Consider the following 27,131-nt stretch of genomic DNA (forward strand, 5'->3'; position numbering starts at 1 on the left):
TATAATTCAAAGGCAAATATCATACTTTACACTCCACTTCATTTATCTGACACCTTTATTAACTGTTACTTTGCAGATTAAGATTTTATATCAAAAACATATAATCATCTTATAAAGTATAATGTATTCTTACAGATTAAACTACCCAACAGTACAATAAGTAGTAAAGATTATCTCTGCCTGAAGCAGCTACATTAAATGCTGCTTACATGTTAATGGATTGATAATAACGATTAGATCATTTCAAAGGTCTACACATGGTGTTCTCAGTTGACAGATTGTACCTCTACTCAGGTTGATGAGGTAATATATTACAATAAGGTAATACTGTGGGGCCATCAATCTCAACATATCAATAGACCAATAGACAATGGCTCAGTTCTGTTAAGAGTCCCAGTAAGCTATTAAAGTGTCCCAGCACCCAAAAAATAGAACCTCCTCTAAGTGGGGTGCAGCCGCCATTAATGTTATCAAATGTGCCTACTTTGACAGGTTAAAATGTCTACGGTAAAAACGGTCTACAAGAAGGAGTGAAGTGTAAGTCTTTAACGAGTGCAACTTGAGAAAGAGAGAGGGATATATTTTATATCCTGTCATAAAAAGAGGTCTAATCAGGCAGTCAGTGAATCATGCATTAAGTCAACCCCCAGTGTGCGTGAACCAAGAGTGTGTAGAGTAAGGTATCATTCTGAAAGGGGGTATTCTGCATAATGAGTGCTTTTACTTGTGATAATTAGAGTATTTTTTGTTGTTAATAGTTTTGTACAAGTGGATGCAATACATCTACTTATAAAAGAGTATTTTCATATCACTTATATAAAGGATGCAATACTTTCGTTTGAGGGTTCCTCTGCGGTATACTCCTTGGTGACATACCAAACAGCATTAACTTAAATTCTGTCTGCAACATGTCACCTCCACCATGGAGGTAATGCTTTTGCTCTTGGTGGTTTGTCTGTGTGTTAATTAGCAGCATATCTCAAAAACTTTGACAGGATTAGCTTTTCATTTCTATATGATTTCTTTTCTTTCTTAATCACTTACTTTAAGAAATCTGGCACACACAGCTCACGACTGACTCATGACTGCCTCAGCAATTGCAATTTAATCTGCATTTCCAATTATTTAAATAACAAATGTGCTAACACAAGTATGCACTCTCTGAATGCTTTCTAGGATTTGATTTAAAAGCTGTGCCAAGTTATGCTGTTCCGTGGATACTGAAAAACAGCTGAGAAACTTGTTTAATGAGTGGCCAAGGGGACGAAAAAACAAAACACTAAACCAAGAATTTCTTCTTCTCCAGATGGCTATGCAGCCTGGTTGGTTGCTTCGTTAGCTGGATGGTTTGCCAGCACGTGACCAACACTCTGCTCTAGTCTGCGCTCTGCATGAAGTTATAAGCTACTGCCGGTACATAAAAGACAGATAAAGCCTCTCATAAATGGATAATCTAAGGACCTTTAATGCCAACAAAAGGGAAAAAGATTAGAAGAAAAAGGGAAAGCTTTCACGAGTTCACTTCAGATGTATTCAGTTTCAACATGAATGTGAATCACAGGAGTTTTACCTCAGGGCATTTTATGTCATTAAATGTTTTAAAAATCTACCAGTAACCTTGCAAGCCCTCTGATTTTGCTCTTTATATATTTACATTCATGAAGTACAGTTAAACAAGTCAGGCTAAGAGGGAACTTCTGCCACTTCTAAAACTGGCTCTGCATCACGAAGTATTTGAGTGCAGTATGCTGCTTTGACAAACTGTCCCTGATTCGACGATAAGGGCCTCACTTTAAAATTGAAGATGTAGACATGAAGACATAAACGTACAGTCCAACTTACTGTCCTACAGGCTACTTTCCCTGTCGAATACACTTCTCAAAAATGGCTACATACACAGGACATAAACAGCCAGATCATGCACCCATAACTGGGTATGCTCATTGATATTTTTATCTAAATGGAGGAGCTGTTATCTTAATTTACTCTTCATCCTTATGGAAGACAAAACAAGTGAAAACCCCAGCTAGCCTGACTATTTTTTAAAAATCCTCTTCCTTTATTTACAATATCCCTACTTCATGAAAAAAGTCCAGGTGCATCAAAACAGCCAGTGTAGTTCTCTGCTATTTTTCCATTGGATTAGGGACTGCAACTAACATTTCACTGGTATATTTTATTCTGTTGGCACATTTCACTGGTATATTTTATTGTTTATTAATATATATTTTCAGTATATTTTCATTGCTGGTATATTTTTAATTGCATTTACGAATATCTTTATTGCAATCTTTATTGTTGGTTTATTTTATTCTAGTATCTTAATTTTATTTTAGAATCTTTCTTATCTTGTTTCTAACATGGGGGTTGCAATGCAAATTTCATTGACATGTCATGCTCAATGACAATAAAGAAATCTTGAATCTTGAATCTAACAACTATATTCATTATCAAATAATCTGCTGCTAATTAATTAATCTACTCCCCTCACGCAACATCATCAGCATCCAAACATCATGTTTTCTGGCCTTCAGCTAGTGTCTACTGGCTTTAAGTTGTCCTGCCATGAAAGTGGAGTCTGTTATCTGTCCACTAACAACAGGCCTCTGTTTTACTTATCCCCCTCTCCATCTACCCCTTCCTCTTCCTTCTGCTTTCACTGCATGATTCTCTGAAGCACTTGAACCAACAGATGCATTTAGTCCTTGACAGCATTGCTCCTCTCATTCGTCTCCCATTCAGATGGAGGAGGAGGATTTGTTTTCTTAACTGTGCTGCTTTTGCCTTTTCTCGTTTCAGCCCACCTTTCCCTGTTTCACTCCCTGTGCTTTGTTTGGCTGATAACGGCTCCTTTCAGCTCAGCACGGTGATAGTCTCTTCTATTTTCTCATTCAGTCACTCCCATCCCGAATGCATTTTCAGTCGAAACCGATTTGTATAAATGACTTCCACATTACTACCTATCATAAACACACACATATCTATGATGCAAAATAACAAATAGTTAAGAATTGTACTTTTCATGGTTCCTCATTTGAAAAACGTTAGTAGTATACTATGCAGGATTGTCCTAAAAGACAATATTTCGATTCATACAAAAGTAATCCCTCTCAGTCATCACATATGACCCACTAGATGTGTGTAGCAGTGTATTTATTTGTGGAGACCCTGCCCTCTGCCTGTATTCTCTTATTATATTTCTGTTTTGCTGTATTTGTGACGTTTCTGGGCTGCAACCTTTGGTCAGTTAGTGTGTAGCCCACAACCAGTAACGTCACGCAGGTGAGGTCAGGCGTAAAAAGAAGGTAGCGACCAGGCGCTGGACCGTAAGAAGAATGCATCCAAGAGGAAGCTATGTAAATGGTGGATACAGCTTTGTTTACAAACCTACCGACAATTCCTGCATAGTATATCTTTACACTTCAAGGAAAGTGGAGCCGAAACGACTTTTATAAAGCAAAAACAGTAACATTTGCTGGTGCCAGCTTCTTGAGCAAGAGAAGTAGCTGCTTTGAATTTGTTTGCTAGCTTGTTGGCCAGACAAAACAAGACATTGAGCTCCAAGAAAGTTTTCTCACAACTTTTTGATATTTCACAGGGAAAATGATTAATCAAGACAATAATGAACATGTTAATCAATAATGAAAATAATTATTGGTTGCAGCCTTAAATTAACTTATACTGTTTCTATCAATTTCTGTGATGATACAGGGGAGAAAATCAATTAACTGTTTTACAGAAATGGCAACTGCTGGGGATCTCTTCAACCTTGATGAATGCAAAAGTCACATTTCTTACTGTATGTCATTATCATAAGTCATCCATTCCAGGATTTCTTGTTCTAATACCATCCTTTTTTAGACTTCTTCCTTCAACTTCCTTCCCTTTTTAGTCCTCTTGTGAGATATCGGATTTGGAGTCGTGGATTAGAAGGATTGAAGGGAAGTGGGAGAGAGTTTGCTCCTCAGAGTGCAACCTTAATGTTACACACACAGCACACAGTATCTTGTTCAGTGAAACATTTACATGAGGCTGATCTCAGACGGGAAAGCAATTGGACACAGCCTCGGGCTGTGACCCACAGACTTGGCCTCTTACAGAGGAACAACATTTAACAAGCGAAGTGTCTCTCACCAAGCCAGAACTAAATAGAACTACTGTAGTACTGACCTCGAAAAGAAGGAAGTTACACAAGTACCACCGGTAAAAGAGAAGCCGCAATTCAGTCCAATAAACAAAATAAGCTTTTCTGTGTTTGTCGAGAGAGAGAGAGAGACCAAAGGACAGGATATCATATGAAGGGCACGATCAGTTACCAGAATTGGAGAAAATCATTGGTGAAATTCCTTAGGACTGTAGTAAAAACAAACACACAAATGTACTCTTTAGATTTCTCTACATCCTTCCAACTTTCTCTACTCTTTGGCTACATTTGGCTCCTTTCTAAACTACCTACTGTCCCTCTTACAAGCCTGAGGGACTCCAGTACAGCTGATGTGTCCCAGCAGTAGGCCGACATTACAAGAGGCTTGCCCCACAAAGATGAAAGATAAAATACATCAATGCTACTCCAACTTTCTATCGAAATAGAAAGAAATTAGAGAATTATCAACTTTATGTTCAAAAGTAACTTACTAATATCGAGTTTTAACTGCACTCAATGATTTTTATGAATGAAGATATGATTAAAACGTGGTCAAACACCCTGACAGAAATTACTCTCATACACTTTAAACAAAATACTATGAAATACTGTAGGTCAAATTTGCCACACATGGATATTTTACTTGTGTAAGTCTGACAGGAGAAGCCCGGAGGTAAAAATTAGAAGTTACAGAGGAATGTCAGCGCAGTGACACACCAGCCAGGCTAGAAAATCAGCAACAACAATGACGAGCCAGCGAAAAGTCCCACTTCTGCACTTCCCATGGTCATGTGCCTGGGTCTTGTGCCTTGTGGAGCACAGCCAGAGCTCATAGACGTTCAAAGTTCAGGGGCCAGACAACAGATGAAAAGCATCACTAACAGAGAGTGAAGTGCAAAAGAGAGAAACAGGAACATGTTTGGAGAGCGGGGGGTAGTTGTAGAGCAGGAAGTGTCAGTGGGTGACTGAAATGGTTTGCCAAAAGGGAGTCCAACACCCTGACATCACTCTGTCAGGATTAAGGAGCCACTTCAGAGCACAAAGACAAGGGAGGCAGAGATGATGAACTCATTCAAATGTGATAACAGGGATACAATGTAGGGGCTTGTTGTCAGTGTGCTATGCTGAGTCAGAGTGTCCTCTAGGCTATGACTGAAGTGGGCCAGGAAGGTTCACAGATAACCTCAATGGTCTCACCTCAGAAGACTGATAGAGTCAGTGGGTTAAATGTTAGATGTAAACAATGACAGCGTGACAAATGAAGCAATTAAATGAACAAAGGGAAAGACTGAAATCACAAAACAAAACCAACAAAAAGCACAGGGCTATTAAAGTGATTAATCAGGCTAAATACGGTCTGTTTATTTTTATTAGATCGACTTGTTTTAATTTATATAACTCACCAGTTTTGCCAACATAAACATATGTAGGCAGCAGGCTAGTCCAATAAAGGCATGCAATAATGAAACGCGCCCTTTGCCTTATAGCAACATTATGCTATGACAGAAATTACAATAATGCAGATAAATATGATTTTTTTTTCCAGAATGACTTAGATGATTAATTAACTATAACAGTGTTAGAGCCAAAATAAATAGATTTGTTGTTGTGGATATATGTAATTTACAGAGCTCTCTCAGAGAGGCATGAATTTACATGTCTTTCTTGGTGTGCGGCAAGCACAGTTCTTCAAGAACAGTTCTTCAACCACTATGAAAATGTTGTCTTTGAAAGGCTAAACACCAACAAATATGGATTGAAGCAGAATATTATGTTAGATTAAAAAAAAAAAAAAAAACATGTTGTGGATTTTGGAAATGATTACATCTTTTTTCTACAAATTTAGACTTTTGGACTTTACAACGCTCTGGAATTATTAGAAATTGGATTACAAGTGTCAGAATCAATCCTACGCAGCAACCACTGGAAACCAATCAAACAAATAGTATAATATTAATAATATAAATGTAAAATACTCTCTATCTGCAACTGTGCAGAAATACAGAATTTAAACAGAAAGAGTAAACATGCTAAAAAAATAAAAACAAACCTTTTTTTGAAAAGCTGCGCAGCATTTGAATGTTTTTGAATGTCAATGTTATGAACGAAGCTTTGAACTATTGCGTACAGCCCTCACAGACTGACAACTGACAGGGACAGACTGTCAGATATATAGAGGCAGGAAGGTGCCTCCAGTTTACAGGCTTGTTTTTACTACAGAACACAGAGTGTGTCACATGAAGAGGGAGGGAAAAGCATGTGAGGCCAAGGGATTACAAGAAGAAGGTATGGCATAAAAGGACAAAGGGGATTCAAAATCCAAGCACGACAGTTTCTTTTGGACAATGTGGGCAATCATTAACACCAATCACTTTTGCAAATACACTTTTTGGCTAAATCAAAATGCAAAATTTGAATTAAAGAAAGTAATTATCACGCTTCAGAATCCTTTTTCATCACAACTCTTCAAACTGGAAGATAGTATGGTGAAAGACTCCAGTACCTACGGTACAATATTCACAAACTATTTCACAATCACTTAAATCAGATAGCCAAAAAGCAACAGCAAGTATTCCTCAGTATTTCGCCGCCCAAATGGTGATATGTAGTCTCACTTTCGGACAAGGCTTTAAGGTAGTGTGTGTGTATGAAACCAGCCATAAAAGAGAGACTGTTGAAGTGACAGCTCAAGACAGACTATGTGACTAATACGGCATACAAAACGACTTGCCTCCTGTTCCAGGATTGAAGTCCTGGCATTAGCACAATAGTTCTGGAGGTGATATCGCCATGACTCACTCACACGCTCGCTCCCTCACATCCACCTACTTTTAGCTTGTGTTTACGACAGCTAAGCAGACTGGATTTTCATGTACTCACATTTATCCGACAGTCAGTAAGCCACTGTTCAACAGAGCCAGCAACATTAACACCATCCAATCCAGTAGGAAAAACACATTTAATAACCAGAATGATTATGTGCTGTTTGAGAAAACCATGTTGAGCAACAACGTGAGCTAGGAGGAAGGAGAGATCCTCCCCAGTAGGATGCACTGTTGAGGCTTCACGACAGATGCCACCGTGACAACGTATTTCCATTACCGATTAATCTGGAGATTATTTTCCTCAATTAAGAAATCAATAATTTGGCCAGAAAATTGTGAATTATGTGTTGAAAGAACCCGAAATGATGTATTTGCCCAACCAGCAGTCCAGACCCTAAAACTAGGCAGGTCAATTTCAACACATTTGGAAAACTAACCAGTGACCCCCCCCCCCCCCCCCCCCCCCCCCCCCACGTCTATAATTAAAGGGTAATTACTGTCGATTGACTCATCAATTAATCAAACAATTGTTTTATTTCTAATAGACTTCACGGTCAATAACCAATATCAGTGAGGATGTTACAATACTGTTCTGACCCCACACACAGACACAGACACACTAACACACACAATGGTTTGTAGCAGATAAATAAACCTTATTTACAGTACAGGCAGTAAAATTTCCATCCAATTACCTGTCCAATACACATCCATAAGTTTCAATAAATGCATGAAGGTACCAAAGTCCACATGAAATCCTGAAAAATGACACACACATACCTTATCTATTGAAAATTCACTTTGTTTGCTTACATTACATGAGGCTTCAAATCAAATTGTTGTAAACTGTAGGAGCCGAAGTGACCCTCATTATTTATAGCCAGCACACCACCAGCTACCATTCAGTGATGACATTTTCCACCCATACTTTCTTGACCAGTTATGGTAACGTTATGGTACTTGACCAACTACAGCAGAAGTCAGTATCCAGTTCATAGCAAGGAGAGGAGCAGTAGTCTATGTCAATGTTTGCCTGCTATTAACACTGTCAAACATACGACAAATATTTCACATAAAGGCAAGTCTATGCGTCCGGTAACGTTGGTTAGGTAAATAAATAAAAGATAATAGCGTGATTTATGGTAATAATATAATTTGTGGCAATAGTAAGTAAAGAACACCTTATTAGACGTGTAACGACCATTCGGCTGGAGTCGTGTAGCTACAGTTAACGGCAGCTAACTTGTTGAACTTTGCTAACAACAGGTTGCGCTAATTTGGCTAATGTTGATGCTCGCTAACCACCTCGGTAAACGTTAGCTAACTGTCCGCTTAGCATGGCACGCAAACTACACAAAACCCGTGCCGACACAGCTTTTAAACTCGACTTACATCCTTCTGTTCTTGCTTGCTGTTGAACAGGTTGAGTCGCTGGAGTCGTGCTTTCATCCCATCCGCCATAAACTTTACAAAAACAAGACCTGAGTGGTGACTTCTCCGACACTCGTTTCTGACAGTGTGGGACACTCCAATATCATTTCATTGGAAAGTTCATTTTGCGCCCTACTGCGTCAAGTTGGCCAACGTCAAACCAGCGTTACATTATAAATGTCAAAGTAAAACAACTCCAATCACTTCGCACCGCTATCCTTTACACATCGCCATTTTTGCTTTTGTTTTGAAGACGAATTGACCAACTTCCGTCTGTATTCCACCTAACTGCGATGAGTTTGACGCAGTTAAATCCACCAATACGTTGAGAGAGTTGGGTGGACACAGTTCCTGTCCCTGGCCAGTCAAACTTTAGGCGGCAGATTTTGGGGTGTTTTTCACTTTTCCGTTACATGATTCAGATTGTGTGTATTATCTTTGTTGATACAATCTGATTTTGAACAGTATTTCCTGTCTGCAGGCTGAGCAGATCCAGTCTAGCTGGAATGAATGCCCCTGGGACTGTGGACTGAGGCTGAAAGCTGGGAATGAATAATAGGCCTCATGGTCCAGTTGTCTGTACGTCGAAATCCTTTTTATCTTTTTATCTTAAACTCCAAAGCATTACTGGTTACAGTTTGTAATGGACTGCCATTAACTGCCTCATTCCTGCATCTTCAAATGAAATAATAGGAAAACTACCGTAATTCAACTATATCTAATCAGCAGTTTCGGCATAACTAGTTGCTATGAAAGAGCATGTCCTTCTATTACTACAGAACCCACATGTTGATCATACAGTTGAAAGACTCAATCAAAAGCCAATATGAAAATATGTAGTAATACTGAAAACATCCAGCTTTTAGTCATCACCATCTGTTCGCTCAAAGAACAGTGATAATTGATAAGAATTTAAAGAATTAACCTAATCGTGAAATACAAATAATTCGATATTAAAGTACTAGCTTGCTAGTAAAACACACATTAGCAGCAACTGGGGAAAAAAGCACAGCAACAGGCACAAATTAAGGTATAAAATGTCCATATGAATACCTTGTGAACTGTGTCTACTTCAGTGGTGACACCCAGTGGTTACTTTTTGTTACTCCAGGAACAGCACAGGAGCTCCACAGAGCCAGGGAGACAGTTTGTGCCCCCGGGGATAGAAGAGTAAGTTTATCTTCATCTCTGCAGGCCTTAAATTATGAACTAATGATTATTTAGCGAAAATAAATATTGTTAGTAACAGACTTCATGTCCTACATCTCTATGTGCAAATAAATCACTGTGCAGTGAATAATGTCAATACCCAAATTAAGGCTGCTCTTGTCCCAACTTGTTTGAAACATGTTGCTGGCATCAAATTCAGAATAAGCATGTATTTCATATCATATCATAAATTTCATATATCATTCCTAAATCTCTCTCTCTTCTTTTTTTTTTTTTTTTTTTGCTCAGCTCTGTGTTTGAATGTGAGCCTATACACTTGAATGGCTGCTGCACGTGTAATTGTGATGCAAATGAAACTGCCGGTAACTGTACCATCACCTTCTCCACTTGAGTGACAGTAATCGTGGATGCAGAGTGTGTGTGTGTGTGTGTGTGTGTGTTTATAACCAATGTGACAGAGCTAGAGCAACAGGTGGCCAGCCTGACATCATCATCAGGGCTGATGAGAGAGAGAGAGAGAAAAAAAACAACATGCACCGACACACACACACACACACACACACACACACACACACACACACACACACATGCACAACTCCACAAACACATCACAACAGACGCTGGGCCACAGGAAGTTGTTGCCATAGTAACATCTCTACATCCTGCTTGGTTGATGTAAAGCAAACTCAATTTACTCTCAGTCAAGCAGTCGCACACACAGTCATCACAACACATGAACATCAACACATAAACATCAACTTGTGTTGCAGCTTTCTGTGCCCATTTAGATGCAGTGATATATGCACACGTGTTATGTTTACACTACATCATACAGTACATGCCGGCTGTTTGTATATTTGAAGCATGTGCAGGTGTCTGTCATGTGAGCCCAGACGTGTGCGCATGTGCCTTATGAAGAGCAAGAAAAACAGCCCCAGATCAAGGTCAAGCACACATTTTCTATTTTGACTTCATTTCATTAAGTTTCCCATTACGTGTCCTGCTTTGTCTCCATCTCTCTAATTTGGCCAACTCTTTTAAGTCTTTGGTATGTTGGGCATGACATGCAATGAAGATGCTATCGAATGTCTCTGGCTTGACTCTGACACCAGCTGCAACTTCACAGTGCAGGCTGTTGGCAGGGCTCGCCATGTGGAGGAGAGTTGAAAGGATTAGAGGTCAGGAGTATGTTGGTCAGCAGAGTGTGTGAATGTGGGCGGATTTTATGTTTGCTGGCAGTTGTGTTGCTGAAGGGAGTTCGGTGTACAAGGACTTTCACGATGCCAAAGCAAGATCCAAGTTCTCTCAGTGGGACATCATAATAAATACTGATGCGATCACACTGAATGCTCGGGCGGCTTTTTTTGTCATTAAATATAAGCAGATTGTTACCAGGCTGATCCCTGTTTCTCATGTCATTCTGATCATTTCCTCTCTGCTAGAGTCTAATCTGACATGCCAGCATGGACTTTGATAGGCTGAGCTTGAGTTGTTTTGACATATGTTGTCCTGAGTTATGAGACTGTTCCCCTTGATTTATGAAATAATTTTGCACTTGCTGGAACGGTGCATCTGCCACTGGAGTACAGAGGATTTGGCCTTTTTTTTTCTTTTACTGTTGTGTTCTGCTTTCTTGAAGTGACCAAGGCTTCTTTTTTCGACAGCTGACAAATCCTGCTAATCAGTATTCAACATTAACATGACTCACAATTTGGAGTGATGCAGCACACGGTTATAATTAGAGCTTTTTCATGTTGTGCACCTTATGTAAAAGACCTCATCTCTACAGATCCTGTCTGTTGAGACGCCAGTTTGACCTTCAGTTTTTGCTGGCCATAGATTTACTTAATCGTGATTGTTGTATTTTAGAGTATAACGCTTACATTATTGTTTGCTACTTTGCATTTACCTGTATATCATGTCTGCACCTCGAGGCCCTGTTGTTCACTCTCATATCATATATCATCTAATTTATGCACACACACCTACCTTGGTGCTGTCCTGGCACTGGAAGACGTAGCAGGCACAGTTTGGTGTGTCTCTGACCAGGCAGCCAAAGCTGCTGGGCTCCTGGCTGTTGTGAATTAGCTTGGTCACCTGGTGTGGACGACATTCAAACAGCACTGTGTGTGTCAGAGGGTCCCAAACGTCTCCCTCTTCCAGGACAGACACACATCGCACCCATGATGCCGACACACACAGAAAAACTGTCTGATGAAGGGCAAGAGAGTCCAACTGTCCACCGCCGGGACTTCTGGAACACAACCCAGCACCCGGTTCCCTCTCTGCAGGCTGCGCTTTGCTGATCTCAGCCACCACCCAGGGCAGCATGGCCATGGTGGTCAAGTGGTGGACAGGCAGAGAACCAATCAGGTTCAGCTTGTATTGCACCTCCTCCTCTTCTCCTTCTTCCTCCAACTTTTCCTCCCATGTTGAAGCCCTCTTCCGAGCAGAGGTGAGTTTCTCAGGACACAATGTGGGGGAGTTGAGATGTAAAACTGATGGAAGCGAGCAGCGGTTTGAAGTTATATTATGACAGGGCTTGTCATCACTTCCTGGCCTGCCTCTTCGGGGCTTCACTTCAAAGTAGAGTCCCTCCATGGCTGGTGTGGCCAAAGGCAGCTGCCTGCCTCTGCCTTTACCTGCGAAGCATCAGTCAGAGGACAGAGACATTTAAAGGGGAACATTTCTACTGTCAACTGTTGTTCCTGGATGCGTGCTCCACTTTGTCACTTATGGAACCTGCATGTCACAGGGTCATTTGGAGGATACTACAAAATGACCACCTGGTGTTGTTTACCCAACCAGAAACACATAGCTTGACATTTACAGCCTCAAGGACACACAAACACATGACAGTTAAACTATGGGGACCATATTTAGCCAGTAGTGTGTGTCAGAGAGAGGGGGGAGATGGAGGGCCAGCTGACCTCCCCTGCCCTACATAAACAGCAGACATAAACGACATTATAATCGCCGTGGTCACTGGTACTGAGGTGCGGCGTTGCAGTTCGCATGTGAAATCAGTGGGAAGAAGATACAAGAAACAATGTCGACACATTAAAAGCGGTACGTGATGGAAATGTTTATGATTAACAGATCAGACCAGATATGGAATCAAAACGTTCACGTCAAGTTACAAAGGAATACAACAAAAACGGCTGCTTACGTACCTCATATTTGACCTTGCAACATAAATAATTCCTCAACTTAAACCGGCTGGGACAGTGCCGCATGCAATGTGGGTCGCTGTGTCGCACCAGAGCAGCAACGGAAGTTAGAATGAGATTTTATTTCCGCTGAGCGCAGCCCCACTCGCCGTATTTCGCCGGTTAATGCAATTTTACGCACGGAGCAAGTTATTTTTACGCACAAGGTTGCGCAGACACCAAAGCGCGCACGCTTAACGTATGCTACTCCCCAAGTGCAAAACATGTATTTTAATCAATTTCAAAGATTTGCTCTGCTCCTCATGCGACTCAGCCTCTTTACCTGCTCACTGTAGTCCTCTCCGATGCGTGTAGCGTTCAAGTGTGACCGAGGGAGTTGTGGTGTATAGCGGAGCATGCGGACACACACGGAGTACAGAGAGCTTCACACAGCCAGAGCTGGGTCTAGTTTGTGTTAAATATAGAAGACAGGGCAGACCCTACCTCCCTCCTCTCTACACTCAGATGGGGCATGGCAAGTGCATGCAGCATGCATGCGCTCCCGGAGGATGCAGGGGTGCACGGGGTGTGTGTGTGTATATGTGCGCGTCATCTTCTACATTTGACTGCACGTGCACTGTTAGAAACCGTTTTTTATTGAGCGACATTGTATTTGCAGCACAGTATTTTGGGATGCGAGGCACATAGGAAAGGTGAGCTGCTAATTACACATTTCTTCAGTGGACAGTAGAGATCACTTAAATACAGGGAAGTGAAAATGTATGGGTTGTATTGTGGTGTCGAGAGTCCCTTTGATTGGTGGCAACTATTCAAATCGAGTAATAAGCAGTTCGTGCGTTTGAAAAAAGAACATGTCCACGTGGTGGCGCTCTAAGCTTTTAGGCTTGACAATTTCACAATCTAGCAACCCTGCAATGACAGGCTGCTCACATCAGAAACTGTTGAACATATTCAACTGTCACTTTCAATATTATACCTCAATTTTAACTAAGATACCACACATTCAAAGTTTGACAGCAGTTTACAGCATCAGTTTCAGCAGTTCTCAATAACATTCCTGTGTAACTCTTCTTGGTAGCAGCCTTGCAGTTGATGCTGAAGCAGTGTGGAATGCATAATTGTTACAAGTGAATATACAGCAATGTAAACAGTAGTCAGGCAGGAAAGACTCTGGTTGCAGGATGGTTTTACAGTTGTGGTTAATAATCTGAGCACTGAGGTAAACTGAATCCAAAACATGTATCTGTGATACAGTCAAAGGGGTTTGATGTACATTAACTCTGCAGATTATTAAAATAAAGGCAAAAAACAAGGTGGTAAAGTTGACATGATAGACTCATATATTAAGTCAAGAGTTCCTGCTGGGGTAATTTAAACACTACGTCAAATGCTGGTCAGAAATATTAGTCACAGTTGGTCCTGTATGTGATTGTACGTCTTGTATGTCTTATCAGAGCTACTCCGCCTTCGGCTGCAACTTATTCTTCTCTGGCTCGAAGAAGTTTTCAACAATGGCATCAACCAAGTCATCCAGTTCCTTCTTCAGCTTCGTCACATCACTGTTAGAGACCCAAAGAGTTGGAGGAGACAACAAAAAAATGCCAGAATGATGTATGGTAAAGACAATTAGAGATAAAACAAGTAATCCATAGGATCCATAGGAAAGTAACTGCAAACTACTTTGATAATCTGTTAATCATTTAAGTATTTTTTCAAGCAAAAATGAAACAATTCTTTGTTACAGCTCCTTCAAGGAGGGTATATGCTGCTTTTCCCTGTTTTGTATCACTGTATATTGAATACCTTTGGGCTTTGCACAGTTTGTTTTACTAAAAAAGACATTTAAAGCCACTAAATTGGGTTTAAGGAAATTATAGGCTTCGTGTTCTATGACATTTTATAACATGAAGGATTAATTGATAATCAAAATAATCATTAGCTGCAGCCCTAAAGCCATTTCTCACTTGCTGTCCTGGCTGCTACAAAGACCCACCTGTTACCAGGAGCAGCACAGAGTTCAGTGTAGTATTTGATTTTTGGTTCAGTGCCACTGGTCCTCATGGTGGCCACACCCCCGTTGGAGAAGGTGAAAGTGATCATCTGACTGGAACTGGAAGTGGGGAGAACCTGGGACACAAGAGGAAGGAGTGATGGGCAGACTGTTGGAAAATCAAGATCTAAGACGACCTTGTGTTTGGAAGGACAGCTAAAGGGCTCGAAAACAATATTCTCCATATACACAAACATCTGCATACAATACATCTGTGGGCAGCAGAGACAAGGTGTGAACACAATATTGACACATCATCGCATTTTAAATTGATATGATGAATTTGTTAGCAAAAAGGTTTTTACTTACACACCCAGCGGATGTGGAAGAACATTATCGTTCATTTGGAGCCGTGTTTCTGTCCATCTAGCGATTTAGGTCAATATTCACTTTCTTTTACCTCGAAGTGGTCTTTGCCACCTTCTGAGAGAAATATCTGGCTTTTCAGCTGCTAAATGTAACCAACTCTGTCTGTCTGCGGATTGGAGCGGAGCTGCCCTGTTCAGTGGGTTTTTCAGAGCGTTTTCTCTGACAGCAGCACATTAAAGCTGTGGCCAGACAGCTGAACGATGAGCTGAAAATGACCATAAATCTCCATAAAGCAGAAGGGAGCTTGAAAAATATTGATTAGAGACGCTTTAAAATAGAACAGGACAATCCTAGCACATTATATCTACAACTTTAACTTTTAAATATAAAGATTTCTGTAGTCACGGTTATTTCATAGTTATATCTATTTGCAGACAACATTCTTGCTGTAAGTAAACACCAGTGAAAAATGCAGGTCAAAGCATGACATAGCCAGACGTGCCCGAGGTTTGTCATGCTCTGAGTGGATGCACGTGCATCCACGTGTGCACTTACGGCTTTGTTGTTGGGCTGGTTGCTGTCGTAGCCGGTGGTCAAGTCTCGTACAGCAGAGATGGAGAAGCGACCACATTCAGTGGGGTATGAGTCCTTCTGGCCACCGTAGTTGCGCAGGCGCTCGAACAAGCTGCGGATCACATTCTGGTCATAGCAGATGAAATAGGAGTTCTTACTGATGTGGTAGCCATATCTGCCAATGAGGAGTCGGGAAAGAGGGACAGAGTTAGAGTCTGCATAGTGATATCTTAGTATAGAAATCAAAGCCAGATCAGTAAAAAGTATATAAGAGAGTTTTACTCCTCATAGATGGCAGTGAGCTGTTGAGAAAGGCTCGTTTTTTTCATGTCCAGATAGGAAATCATCTCTCCTGCTATGGCTGCAGCACTCACTCCATCTTTGTCCAACACGGAGGGACTACACATATACCCTGCAACACACACACAGACACATACACATGCACATGCACAAGAGTGCGCGCGTGCGCATACACACACACACACACACACACACACACACACACACACACACAGACACACTTGGTTAATTCCCAGTATGTGCACATTCCCGCTGCTGTAGTCACATGCGTCTTTTACCAACAGTTCGTGCCAAGGAATGCAATTCCAATTATAGCATCATAATCATGTTATATGGGGACACTCTAAACTATGTGATGTTGAATACACGTGTGTGTGAACATCTGTCATATTAAACCCAAATGGCCTTTAACCGACTGCGTGGTCAAAACTTAAAATAACTAAGACCAATGTCCTCAGTTGAGATGTCTGACATTTTCATGCCTTCTCTGATTTTAATGATTGATGCATTCACTTAATAAGTAACAGCGAGTACAACATGGTGAGAGTACCAGTGTAAAAACACTTCAGTTGACATTTGCTGCAGTGTGCAGTTCAGACAGCTGAAGGAGGCCACAAAGGAAGCTTCTGATAAAGTAGAAAAGAGCTGGTTTTAGCTTTCGGAAAAAGAAAACCAACCGTGGCCCAAATAGAAACTGTTAAAGCTTATAGTGGTTATACGAAAAGGATCCATGACTCCTGATTACAGAAGAAAATTCATATTTACATATTTTAATTAAACATTTGTTCAAATGAAAAGTGATATTTTTTAATCTTTAAGCTTTTTGTCTTATTTAACCACAATAATATTATAAATTGACATAGTTAAATTTTCACATGCAGATCTCATAGGGGTGGGTAGTTCTAGGAGGCTATAACTGACTTCCATTCTAAACCCGTTTCTCTTCGGTCCTCACACCAGTTCAGATCTTGTGAGCTGGCAAAAGGATTTTGTTAACACTCTAAGAGTCTGTAGTCCTTGGCCTTCAGCTGATCCCAGATAGATGCAGATCAGATCAGTCAGATGAAATTAACTCAGCTTGTAACATCCTGGAGATCATTACGTGAACGAACTCTCGTAATGTTATGCCACAAAGAATTAATCAGGATCGTACTCCTATGATTAGCGCCAGCAGACACTAATTGGTTACTTTGTGTACATGTGTATGTGTACATACCAATGGCCTCCTCAAACGCAAACAGAACAGTCTTGCCCTGGTCCAAAAGGTCTCTGGCTCTGTTTCCCATCCACTTGAACCCTGTTAGCATTTCCTGTTCAAACAGTGGTGACAGTAATGGTGAAGCATGGTTTGAAATGTTAATTTCAGCAACATCCTATTTGTAACAGAGTGCTTTTAACTGTATCATTGATACCCATTAGCCACATTCTGGACACACTTTCTTTTAAAAGGTCCAGTGTGCAAGGTTTAGTTGCATGTAGCAGTGAGGTTGCAGGTCACCTCACACACCCTGACAGTAGCTGCTAAAATTGTAAAAAATGGGAAAGGCACACGGCGGTATAAAATGGCAGACTCTGTGGAAGACGACTAGATATAAAGGGCTCATTCTAAGGTAAAGAAAATACAACTACTCTCATTTTCAGGGAATTATACCCTAATGAAAACATAACCATGAATATTACAGCACATTTCTACCAATAAAGCCCCATGAATACTTCTCACTGGAAGTATTCAGGAAACACTGCAACGTTTGGATGCATGAGGACATAAAACAGGAGAAAAGAATTTCTGGTCAGGTAAGTTTAGTTCTGCTCTTTTAAAAACAAACAAAAAAAAAAAGATTTTTTTTGTTTGAAAATCAGTATTAAAAAAAGGGGAAAAAAAGAGCGCAATGAGCCTTTAATATTCAGCCATCTATCCTGTGCATTTGAGTTTAATGTCACTCATTTAGTGTTTTGTGTTCTGTGCCTTGCTGCTTCCAAGTTTCACATTTGCAACAATTGACAGTCTCGAACGGGACTGTCAGACTGTGTTACCTCAAAGTGGAAACCTTCCTTGAGCGCGATGGCGCGCAGTATCTTGGATGAGACGGTGCTCGACAGCATGTAGAGGCCTTTCACAGCTGCAGCGTCAGAGTTTTGCTGTTTCCAGCAGCGGAACATCCACCAGCCAAGCAACGCTCCCAACTCATTACCACTGAACACTCGCCACTGACCACTGACACACACACACACACACACACACACACACACACACACACACACACACACACACACACACACACACACACACACACAGACGTTATGGAAGTGCAGCCATGCAAACAAACACAACCTTATGCATCACTAGTCGGTGAAGTTCAAAGCTTTTCACTGCCATAATAATAATGATGTGTTCTAATCAGGGCTGCAGCTAACTTTGAGGACACAGAGGTTTTGACTGGTTCTGGAAGTTTGAGGGTTTTAATGCCATGAGAAGGAGTTCACAGTCTGCAATTAGACAAAAATTACACATGATGGGTTTTAAGGGATGTTTAAATTTCAAGTTAAATCAATTGATTACATCTTAAATTACAATTTAATTTACTGTATATTCTTGGCACTGTGGAAAAGGATTTAAAACAGCACATAGACAAAGCTGATGTAGGGTATTTTTCAATTCAACGCTGTTAACATGTTAAAGGGAATTAGCATTGCGTTCCTCATGCAATATTAAAAACACAACCGTTACATTCACACAAACACAGACCTCTCCTGCTTCTCAGCAGCAGCCAGTCGGTCAGCATCAGGGTCATTCGCCAACACAACAGTGGCCCCCTCCCTCTCTGCCAGTGCAAACGACAGAGTCTGCAAAACACAGGCACACACACATACATTACACCTTCAACCAAAACACACTATCTATGTACAGCATGACTGCATGTGATGTGACTGCTCGTACCAGGACACCCTCTCCCTCCTCAGGATTGGGATATTTGACGGTGGGGAACTCGGGGTCTGGATCTTTCTGTTCCTCTACAGCATACGGAGGGTGCAGGTCAAAGGCCTTGAAAGCTGACTGGACAAATGTATGGCCCACGCCGTGCACAGATGTATGCACGATTTTCACCTCTGAACTCTTGTTAATGTCCCTGTGAAGAAAGAAGCTCGAGTCAAAACATTTCTGTTCTTTGAGTTTTGTTAGAGTGTCCTTGTTATTATCTGTGTGTGCGTGTGTGTCCTAGTATGGCCGACAATGGCATCTCATGCATGGAAGCAGGCATTTCAAATGGTATATGCTGCTCAACTAGTAGTTATCTCTGGAGCACCTGTGATGACAGTGTTTCTGGATGGCTTTGAAGTATTGTGTGTGGGTGTCCTGGTAGGGATCTTTGACCAGGGGGCTCTTCAGGGCCTCCTCTGCATTCCAGGACTCAGGCCAGGGCTCCAGGTTCTCCTCTATGGCTTTGGCAATACCTTTGTCATGAGGAGACACAATCTGGGCTCCGTTCTCCCAGTACACCTGAGACACAGACAAAGCAGCAGAGGACACACATGACAGCAGACAGAACAATGAATTAGGGCTGTGACTAACTATGATTTTCAATATTAATCTGTTGATTATTTTTCAATTTATTGAGTAAATATTTTGTCTATATAATGTCAGGAAATAATCTAAGAGGTACATTTTCCCAGAATCAAATGTAACAAATTACATCTACTTGTTTTATCTGAATAACATTCCAAAACCAAACTCAGTTCACTGTACAGCACATACAAGGAAGGCACCAGGAAAACTCTCAGATTTGAGAAGCTGGAACCAAAAAAAGCTTGGAATTTTTGCTTGGAAAATGTCAAGAAGATGACAAGATCTAAAAAAATCAATGGAGAATTTATAAAGTACTCAAAGCAAATGTCAGGCTGTGGAGCACTGTCAGTTTAAAATGCCAAACCTGAATCAAGGCCAGAGCCAACAGCTAAAAATTAATTCCAAACATACAAAAAAAAAAAATGAAACTAAGTGAATAAAAGGAGTTACCTTGTAGCCATTGTCCTGTTTGGGGTTGTGGGAGGCAGTCACCATTATACCAGCACACAGACCCAGGTGGGAAACGGTGAAAGGCTGCAGGGAGAAGGAGAGAAATATGTCATTTTTCCAGTACACTAAGGATCATACTAGACCAGGTATAATAAACACTATATTGCATGCGCACAATGTGAGAAAAATTATGAGAAATGAGAAAAACAAAATGTTGACAGATGTAAATAATCAGTACTTGATGAACAGCTGTCATTTTCTTTATGGCAGGAGCCAAACAGTTCAGTCTGTTTTTGCTCTTGAAATAGAGGCTGATTTCTAGTAATCAAGTGGCACTGCTGAAAAATATCTACTGTTTATGTGTGTAGATCTCTTCCGTCTATGCCAACATTAGGTAGAAACTGATTTAAAAACTGTGTACAGTACCTGTCAGTGGAAAAAAGACCAAAATGAAGCTTCATACTCAGTGTTCCCACAATTACACAAACAAAACGAGCAATGTAAAGTGAGAATGGTGAAAGAGGCCAACAGTCATCCTGACTGGCCTCGGATTGGGTTGTTCATAGTTTGCAGCTGTGCGTCTGAGGGTCATTCTGTTTTAAAATGAACCGAAAAAGTTGTGTTATCACTGTGATGTTGCAATGAAAAGGCAGACATGTATCACCAAGTACCTGGTGTCAAGATAAAATGTTTGCCTGGGCTGCAATAAGAATATTTTGTATGGTTTTAGGCTTCATATGAAGTCGTGTGAATGGTGCCCTTCATAAGTTTCATAAGCCAGCATAACCTGGTGAATCATACGCGTGTTATGCAACCGGTGGGATACGAAGGCGAAGTGTGTTTTTTGAATGGAATTTGCCCTTCAGCTTCTGTCCCACTGCCTCGTGCTCAAACGGACAAACTGATCTGACCATTTCTTCACAAATATACCCTCCAAAATGTGGTTTTAAGCATGTTGAAAATGTAAAATAGTAGGATGATTAGTAAATGATGCGTTTTAAGGTATTACATCATCTGTGAGCGTGGCTGCAACTCCAAAAAAAACCCAAACATCCAAATGAGGACATGAAGGAAATTTGAGTGATTACCACGAAGGGTGTCGGGGTGATGTCAGAGAAGAGGTGGACAGGCACCCCTTGGCTTATGAAAACAGCTGTAGCCAGGCTGGCAAAGCGCTTGCTGCCGCCCCCGCTGGGAGGGTGGGCCCGGGCATCGTAACCAATCACAACCCCTCGCTCCTTCAGGTTCCCAAAACTCTCCTCCAGATAGCGACAGAAACCCTGTCAGGGGGAAAAGATTTGGTGAAATAAGAGAAAAGTTGGAGGAAAGGAAGTGTTTAATGTGCAGTGGAGGGCAGCAAGAGGACGTTGTAAGAAAAGTAGCTGTGCTAGCTGCCCTGCAGTGATGGGTAACAAGATGGTGGCATGTGAGCAGCCAACCACGAGGATCTTGACTGGTTCAAAGAGAAGAATCAATAATGTGTATGTCTGGTTTTGCATGTGACTTGATGCTTAATGTGCGGTTGCAGTTTATCTATTAACCAACCTGTGTGGTCTGGATGATAGTAAGGTCATTCATACAGGATATGCCGGGGCCCATGGCTGCTCTCAGACCTGCTGTACCAAACTCCATCCTGGAGGAGAAACATTTCTTCAAAGCCTCCACCGCTCCTTCTTTCACCAGGTCCTGCACCATTGACAATGTCTTGGGATTCTGGGGAAGAAAAACACACCCTTCTTTTGTTATACACTGGAAAAAAGTCTCACATTGATTGTCTGTAATGAAGAGTTTACAGCTGGAGAGATGATTAGCAACTTTTAACTTTTATGGAACTTCTCGGTGCCGCCAATCGGTTTGTTTTGGTTCCTTATGATACAGGTACTCTAAAAATTAAGTGCAATTTAAGATTAATCTGACTGCAGCTGAAAATAATTAGCTGGCTGGTTAACAGTGAAACATTTACAGAAAAGTTTGTTGTCCTTGAGGAAAATGAAATTAAAATAGTCCGCATTTAATTTTCTGTCAATCGACTCATCTTCTACTTTAATTCAGATTATGTGCAGTGTCGACTACGGTGCATTTTGTTGTGAATGAATGAAGTGTCAATTTTATATAAAGCAAACACTTTACTACCGAATTAATCTGGCTACAAATAGCAACTATAAATACAGCAAGTGGGTCCTTATGCTTCCAATTCAAATGCACCACTGAGCAAGCTGCCCTAATTAATTTATGTTAAGACTAATGAGCCAGGGTAGCTGATCCAGTGTGACCTGATTGGTGACATCCCATGTCTCTTTAAGGCCATGAATGACTATGTCTGTGTTCAGATGGCTGGATGCACATCCGTGTCTGTGCTCTTAAAAATCGTGTGCGACCCAAGCCTTCTCTCTGTGAAATGAGTCACAGTCTGCATGGAAGAAGTCCATTATCCTTTTTGATGAGGACAGCGGGATAGGGACAGGAAATGTGGCATTAAGCTTTCATATTTGTTTTGGGTATTTACAACACAAAATACCAAGCCTTTCTTTCAATGCTAACCACATAATAATTCATTTATTTCAAAAAATCTTCCCAGGAAGTTTCCTCGAAGTAACTATGTGATCTGGAAACAACTAAAGGCAACTTCCCTTGAAGAACTGCTCCATTTTAATCCAAGTATACATTCATTCATTATCTTGTATTAGTGGGGACTTTATTTTCTGTATTATTTGCTTGCCGGCAGACACATTTCACATTTTGCATGTTCAACTAACTAAAAGACTTTCTAGGTTAAACTTAAAAAACTAATTTACATTAATTACTGGTTTGGAAAGGGAACTATTTTGCACTGTCTCTCTATTATCATCATATTACACAGCACTTTTCAGGATTTCTTTATTTTAAATATTAAGAAATTATAGAGCTTTAAAATAAAGCAATAACAGAGAGTAAAATAAAGTTGAACTTATCGAGCGATAATTACGGGAGACCAGTTACGTAGTCACAACCTTTCACTTTCATTACAAAATATCCTTCCTCGTTGCCATATTGTCAAGCTGGCTGACAAGCTACAGGACAGCCACGGCACGTTAAGGCAGTTAGCTTGCTAGCTGTCATCTTACCTTGTCATACTGCAGCCACAGCCTGATAGCCTGGTCCAGCTCGGTGTCACCCGTTTTGGACAAACCGTTTTCCATTTCCCTTCTGTACCCGACTCAGGACACTGTCCAGCTCAATAACTGTTGTCATACAAGGTGAGTACGCTCCCCCGGAAGCCTTTTCCAGCACGACACGAAAAATGCAACGCTGGATGTGACCAACCGGCTGTTCATGACGCGGCGCGGAGCGACGTGCTGCGTCACGAGTTTTTCACGTGTTGCCTTCACGTGTCGCTGCAAATGTGGTAATTACCCTCAAATGCCCATGTCCGTTTCAACAAGTGGCAACTGCAGCTGAGACGGTGGAAATCTTTTACCGTTATTTTGTAGTGGTGGAAAGAAACTAAGTAGATATACTCTAGTACTGTTCTTACAGCAGTAGCTATTTTTGAGGTACTGTTACTGTACTTGCTTGCATTGCTGTATTTTGTAATTACTAAGTTTTTTTGGTAGCACGCCTTAAGACCTACATGCAATACAATGCATCAGTGACAATGTTCCATAATTTCATTTTTTTTAAATATGTATCTAGTAAATGTTGCTGATAATGCTATTGTACATTTACATAAAAGTTTTGAATGGAAGACTTTTACTTGTATACCTTTACTTGGTAAAAACATGAGTACTTCTTACACAACTGCTTAAATGGCAAAGATTTTAGGCAGTGGAAAGCATGTAACACAGAATAGGTCAACATATAGTTACATGTGTTTTTACTTTTAATGCATATCCAATGGTCTTACAAAATATTTATAGCCTACTGTTGTATATTTGAACATTAAGTAACCACTTATCAGCCAGGGACAGTGCAGGCAGTGCCCAATTTTTGACCAGCTTTGAGACTGCAGCTGACATTACTCTGAAGTGATGTTCTACTTGAGTTTTTAATTATGGAGGCATCGCCAGCACAGAAGTCCCACATGTTCTTGCTTGGTACAACTTCTGTCAGCTCACATATTTCTGAATTTATGAGGGTATTTATATCAACAGTGTAACTCACTTCTGAGATCATCACCATCTTTTTTTTTCTCAGTTCTAATTAAGAAAGAAAGCAGTGATTGTAAATAAAACTGCCAGATCTTTGTGGAGCCAACTAACGACACACTTAAAAGATGACTCATATTCCTGTACCTTACAACCATCTGGTAGAAATAAAGACACTTTGGAATTACAATCAAATGATTTTAATGAATCATCGTTATAAATAACATGGATGATTATGGAACTGCTTAATGTCACTGAATAAACAGTGTGAACAGGTGTGAGATGAAGCAACTGATGATTTCTCATCCTGAACTACATAAGTAATAAATCAGACAGAGTTCCAGAGGCTTAAGGTAACCGGTATTTATGCTATCAAGGAACCCTCTCATGCGCTTTCATATTATGTTTTTCAGGTTTCATCATGTTATAAACATAAGAAATAAGACCATGTATGAGTGCATTTAAATATCGGATGGTTAAAAGTTAATACTGTCAGGGCTGCATGTTAGTCATGCATTTTATCCAGATCACAAAAGAACTGATGAGGGGACCATCTGTAGATTTACATCAAACAAGTGTAATAGACTTACAGTATGTTCCTATATTTAGATGATTTACAAAGTAATGAGTGTTATAGAAAAAAAGGCATCCCTTCAGTTCTAAGTGAAAAAAGGACCACTTCCAAGGGTTTTTAAAAACTTTCCATCCTTTGATTCTAACAGCAAAAAGCAGCAAACACTTTGAAACCGTGTTCAGAGCAGAGGCACTACGAAATGATCTCACTGTCCATCAAAGAGCAGAGTCTGGTTTTAATTCAATAAAGCAATTCAATTCAATAGCAATGACATTAATAGTCCCATTTCAACCATCTACTAAAAAACGCTTTAGGTTGATACAACTAGATTATTTGTATTGTCCATCTCAAGATACAACAACAGCAGCTGAGATGTGACAGTATCTTGAAGTGATGCTACTGCGTGAATCTGGGATGTAATTATCACACTGACCACAAGATGAAACTGAAAAAGCAGCCCAGACTACAGTATCAAACACAAAAGACCTTTTTCACAGCAAGCATTTGACTTGTCGTAGAAGGAAAAGCACGGTGCAGCTAATAACATTAAAGAATAGGTTCACCATTTTCAAACCCATCTTTACACAGAAGCCAGGTGCCCATATGAACAATCAAACAGGATTTGCTTGCTGTCATCACTCCTCCTGTTCATTTAGGATATTAAGAGACCCCGTCCTGAAGCACTTCCAATGTAATTGATGGGGGAGAAACTCTGCAGGCCTTGCTTTGCGCAAATATGTACTCAGAGGTTTATCTGACATTAATATGCGGCTTCAGGAGTCTGAGTTAGACAGTTACTGTCTTTTTACTACAAAAGTCCCTCCTTTTGTTTCGCTGTTGTGCTGCAGTAGAAGGACAGTAACAAAAAGCTGAAGCCTCATATATCAACTAAATGTTGTCCCCACTCACTTACACTGAAAGTGTATAAGAACTGATCTGTTCATGTCCAGGATAAACAGGAGGAATGATCCCTGTCCCGGTTTGAAGACAGACTTGAATGATTGTGAACCTGTCCTTTAATGAAGACTCTGTTCTCTTCAAGTGTCCCAGTAAGCCACGACAGTGTGACAGTGAGCCAGCATGAACTACCAGGACCCTGAAAGTGAAGCAGCTACATCCAGCTATCCTTAATTTTTGCTATTTACACCTTTCCTACCATGACATGTCAAAACCATTGAAAATATATATAAAGTTGAATGTCATGACAGCTCCCCATAAGTGAAGCCAAAGTATCTTGATCAACCCCTGGTGGCTGGATGCAATAACTGTCACTACCCCCCACCATGTTAGCGGGGGACATGGGCCAAAATTAAAAAAAAAAAAAAAAAATCAAAGTAGATGTCAAATATTTTTTTCCCAAATATGGTTTCTGTCATTTTAGCTAATTCTTATCCCGCTGATGTATGTTCGTGTTCCTTTTTCTGAGATGTCCAGGATATTTTGGCTTCATTTTCGTACAGTGTTAGGAAGTGGAGACATAAGAGTCCATCATTATATATAGTCTATGGTTCAAACGTCCCCTGTGAAAAAAGCCTTTGATCCCCCAAAGCGGCGCTGGTGACGTCCAAACTGTTTTGACCTGAGTCAACAAGATGTCTGACATGTCATTAAATGTCATGACCATACTATATTTACTGATCACAGCCCTGACAGGCACACCTCACACAAACTGATGTTATCTGTTGCGTTTCCTCTGTTTGATGATAAACAGGTTCTCATCTGTCGGGTACATCTGTACGCCACGCTTTTTGTCAGCAATCCTCTGGGCTTGATTTGTCTTCTTCTTCTTTGCTTTCTCTGGCTTCGTCTGTGACCCCTGCATCTCTCCAGTTACAGTCCAGCAGAGTCGATCCGGTCTGCTGTGTTTGCGTCGTTCTGGTGGCACTGAAGGAACCTGCTTCATTTTCCTCTTCCTCTTCTTGTTCGTCTCTACGTTCTCCCTCTTGCCTCCGCCTCTGGGAAAGTCATCTGCTTCATCCAAGATTAGTTTAGTTGGTGGGTCTCTTGAGGTGGGCACTGGTCTCTTGGGTTTCCATGGCTTCACATTGCCGGTGCTTTCCTGTTGTTTGTATTTATTGTACTTATTCGGTTTAGGTGCCGGGGCCCCAAAGTCATGGTTGTCATTAAAAAAGATGTGGCTTGGGCTGGGTTTGTGGTTGTTAGAGCTTTGGTGAGGCGTACGGTTTTTGTGATGGCTGACTTTCTGTTTCTTCTTTGGTGGTCCGGGAGTGAGAGGGGTCTGAGAACAGGTAGGTAAAAAGCCATTTTTCTTCAGGTCTGGGGAAAACAGAAACAAAAGGATTTTAATTTTTCTATTTGATTTTCTCTTCTCATGCAGGGATATTACCGCAGCATAGTGAGCACCAAGAGGTAAAGTCAGGTAAATGTTATATTTCTGCAAATAGCTACATCAAAACATAATAAAACCATCGGAGTGTCAACCATA

At 40.7% G+C, this 27,131-nt stretch overlaps 3 protein-coding genes across 6 annotated transcripts in view; all 3 read right to left on the minus strand.

Annotated features, from left to right (window-relative positions):
• The window catches only part of tbc1d1 (TBC1 (tre-2/USP6, BUB2, cdc16) domain family, member 1), a 47,767-nt gene extending 34,551 nt beyond the window's left edge, over positions 1–13,216 (minus strand). Inside the window, exons 1-2 of one of the 3 annotated variants that reach the window (XM_041964348.1) lie at positions 13,063–13,216; positions 11,560–12,212 (exon numbers count right to left, since the gene is read on the minus strand). In XM_041964348.1, coding sequence (XP_041820282.1) covers positions 11,560–12,171 — 612 coding nt within the window. In that variant the 5' untranslated portion in view covers positions 12,172–12,212; positions 13,063–13,216. Of the gene's footprint in view, positions 1–8,361; positions 8,512–11,559; positions 12,213–12,743 lie in introns of those variants that run through there. The other 2 variants (XM_041964339.1, XM_041964355.1) reach the window with 2 other exon arrangements.
• A 138-nt stretch (positions 13,217–13,354) lies between these two features.
• Positions 13,355–23,283, minus strand: pgm2 (phosphoglucomutase 2). The gene is made up of 13 exons (XM_041964366.1): positions 23,092–23,283; positions 21,533–21,700; positions 21,076–21,267; positions 19,988–20,071; positions 19,278–19,471; positions 18,911–19,100; positions 18,719–18,816; positions 18,007–18,187; positions 17,189–17,282; positions 15,955–16,084; positions 15,655–15,847; positions 14,734–14,867; positions 13,355–14,299 (listed from the first exon to the last, which is right to left on the minus strand). The coding sequence occupies exons 1-13, from the start codon at positions 23,164–23,166 to the stop codon at positions 14,197–14,199; spliced, it is 1,836 nt and encodes a 611-aa protein (XP_041820300.1). The 5' UTR covers positions 23,167–23,283; the 3' UTR covers positions 13,355–14,196.
• Positions 23,284–24,900: 1,617 nt separating this feature from the next.
• The window catches only part of zcchc7 (zinc finger, CCHC domain containing 7), a 50,120-nt gene continuing 47,889 nt past the window's right edge, over positions 24,901–27,131 (minus strand). For both annotated transcript variants that reach the window (XM_041933475.1, XM_041933476.1), the window contains one exon: positions 24,901–26,962. In XM_041933475.1, the coding sequence (XP_041789409.1) occupies positions 26,361–26,962 (602 nt within the window). In that variant the 3' untranslated portion in view covers positions 24,901–26,360. The remainder of the gene's footprint in view (positions 26,963–27,131) is intronic.

The sequence above is a fragment of the Chelmon rostratus genome, chromosome 3, assembly GCF_017976325.1.
Source record: "Chelmon rostratus isolate fCheRos1 chromosome 3, fCheRos1.pri, whole genome shotgun sequence".
Taxonomy (NCBI): Eukaryota; Metazoa; Chordata; class Actinopteri; order Chaetodontiformes; family Chaetodontidae; genus Chelmon; species Chelmon rostratus.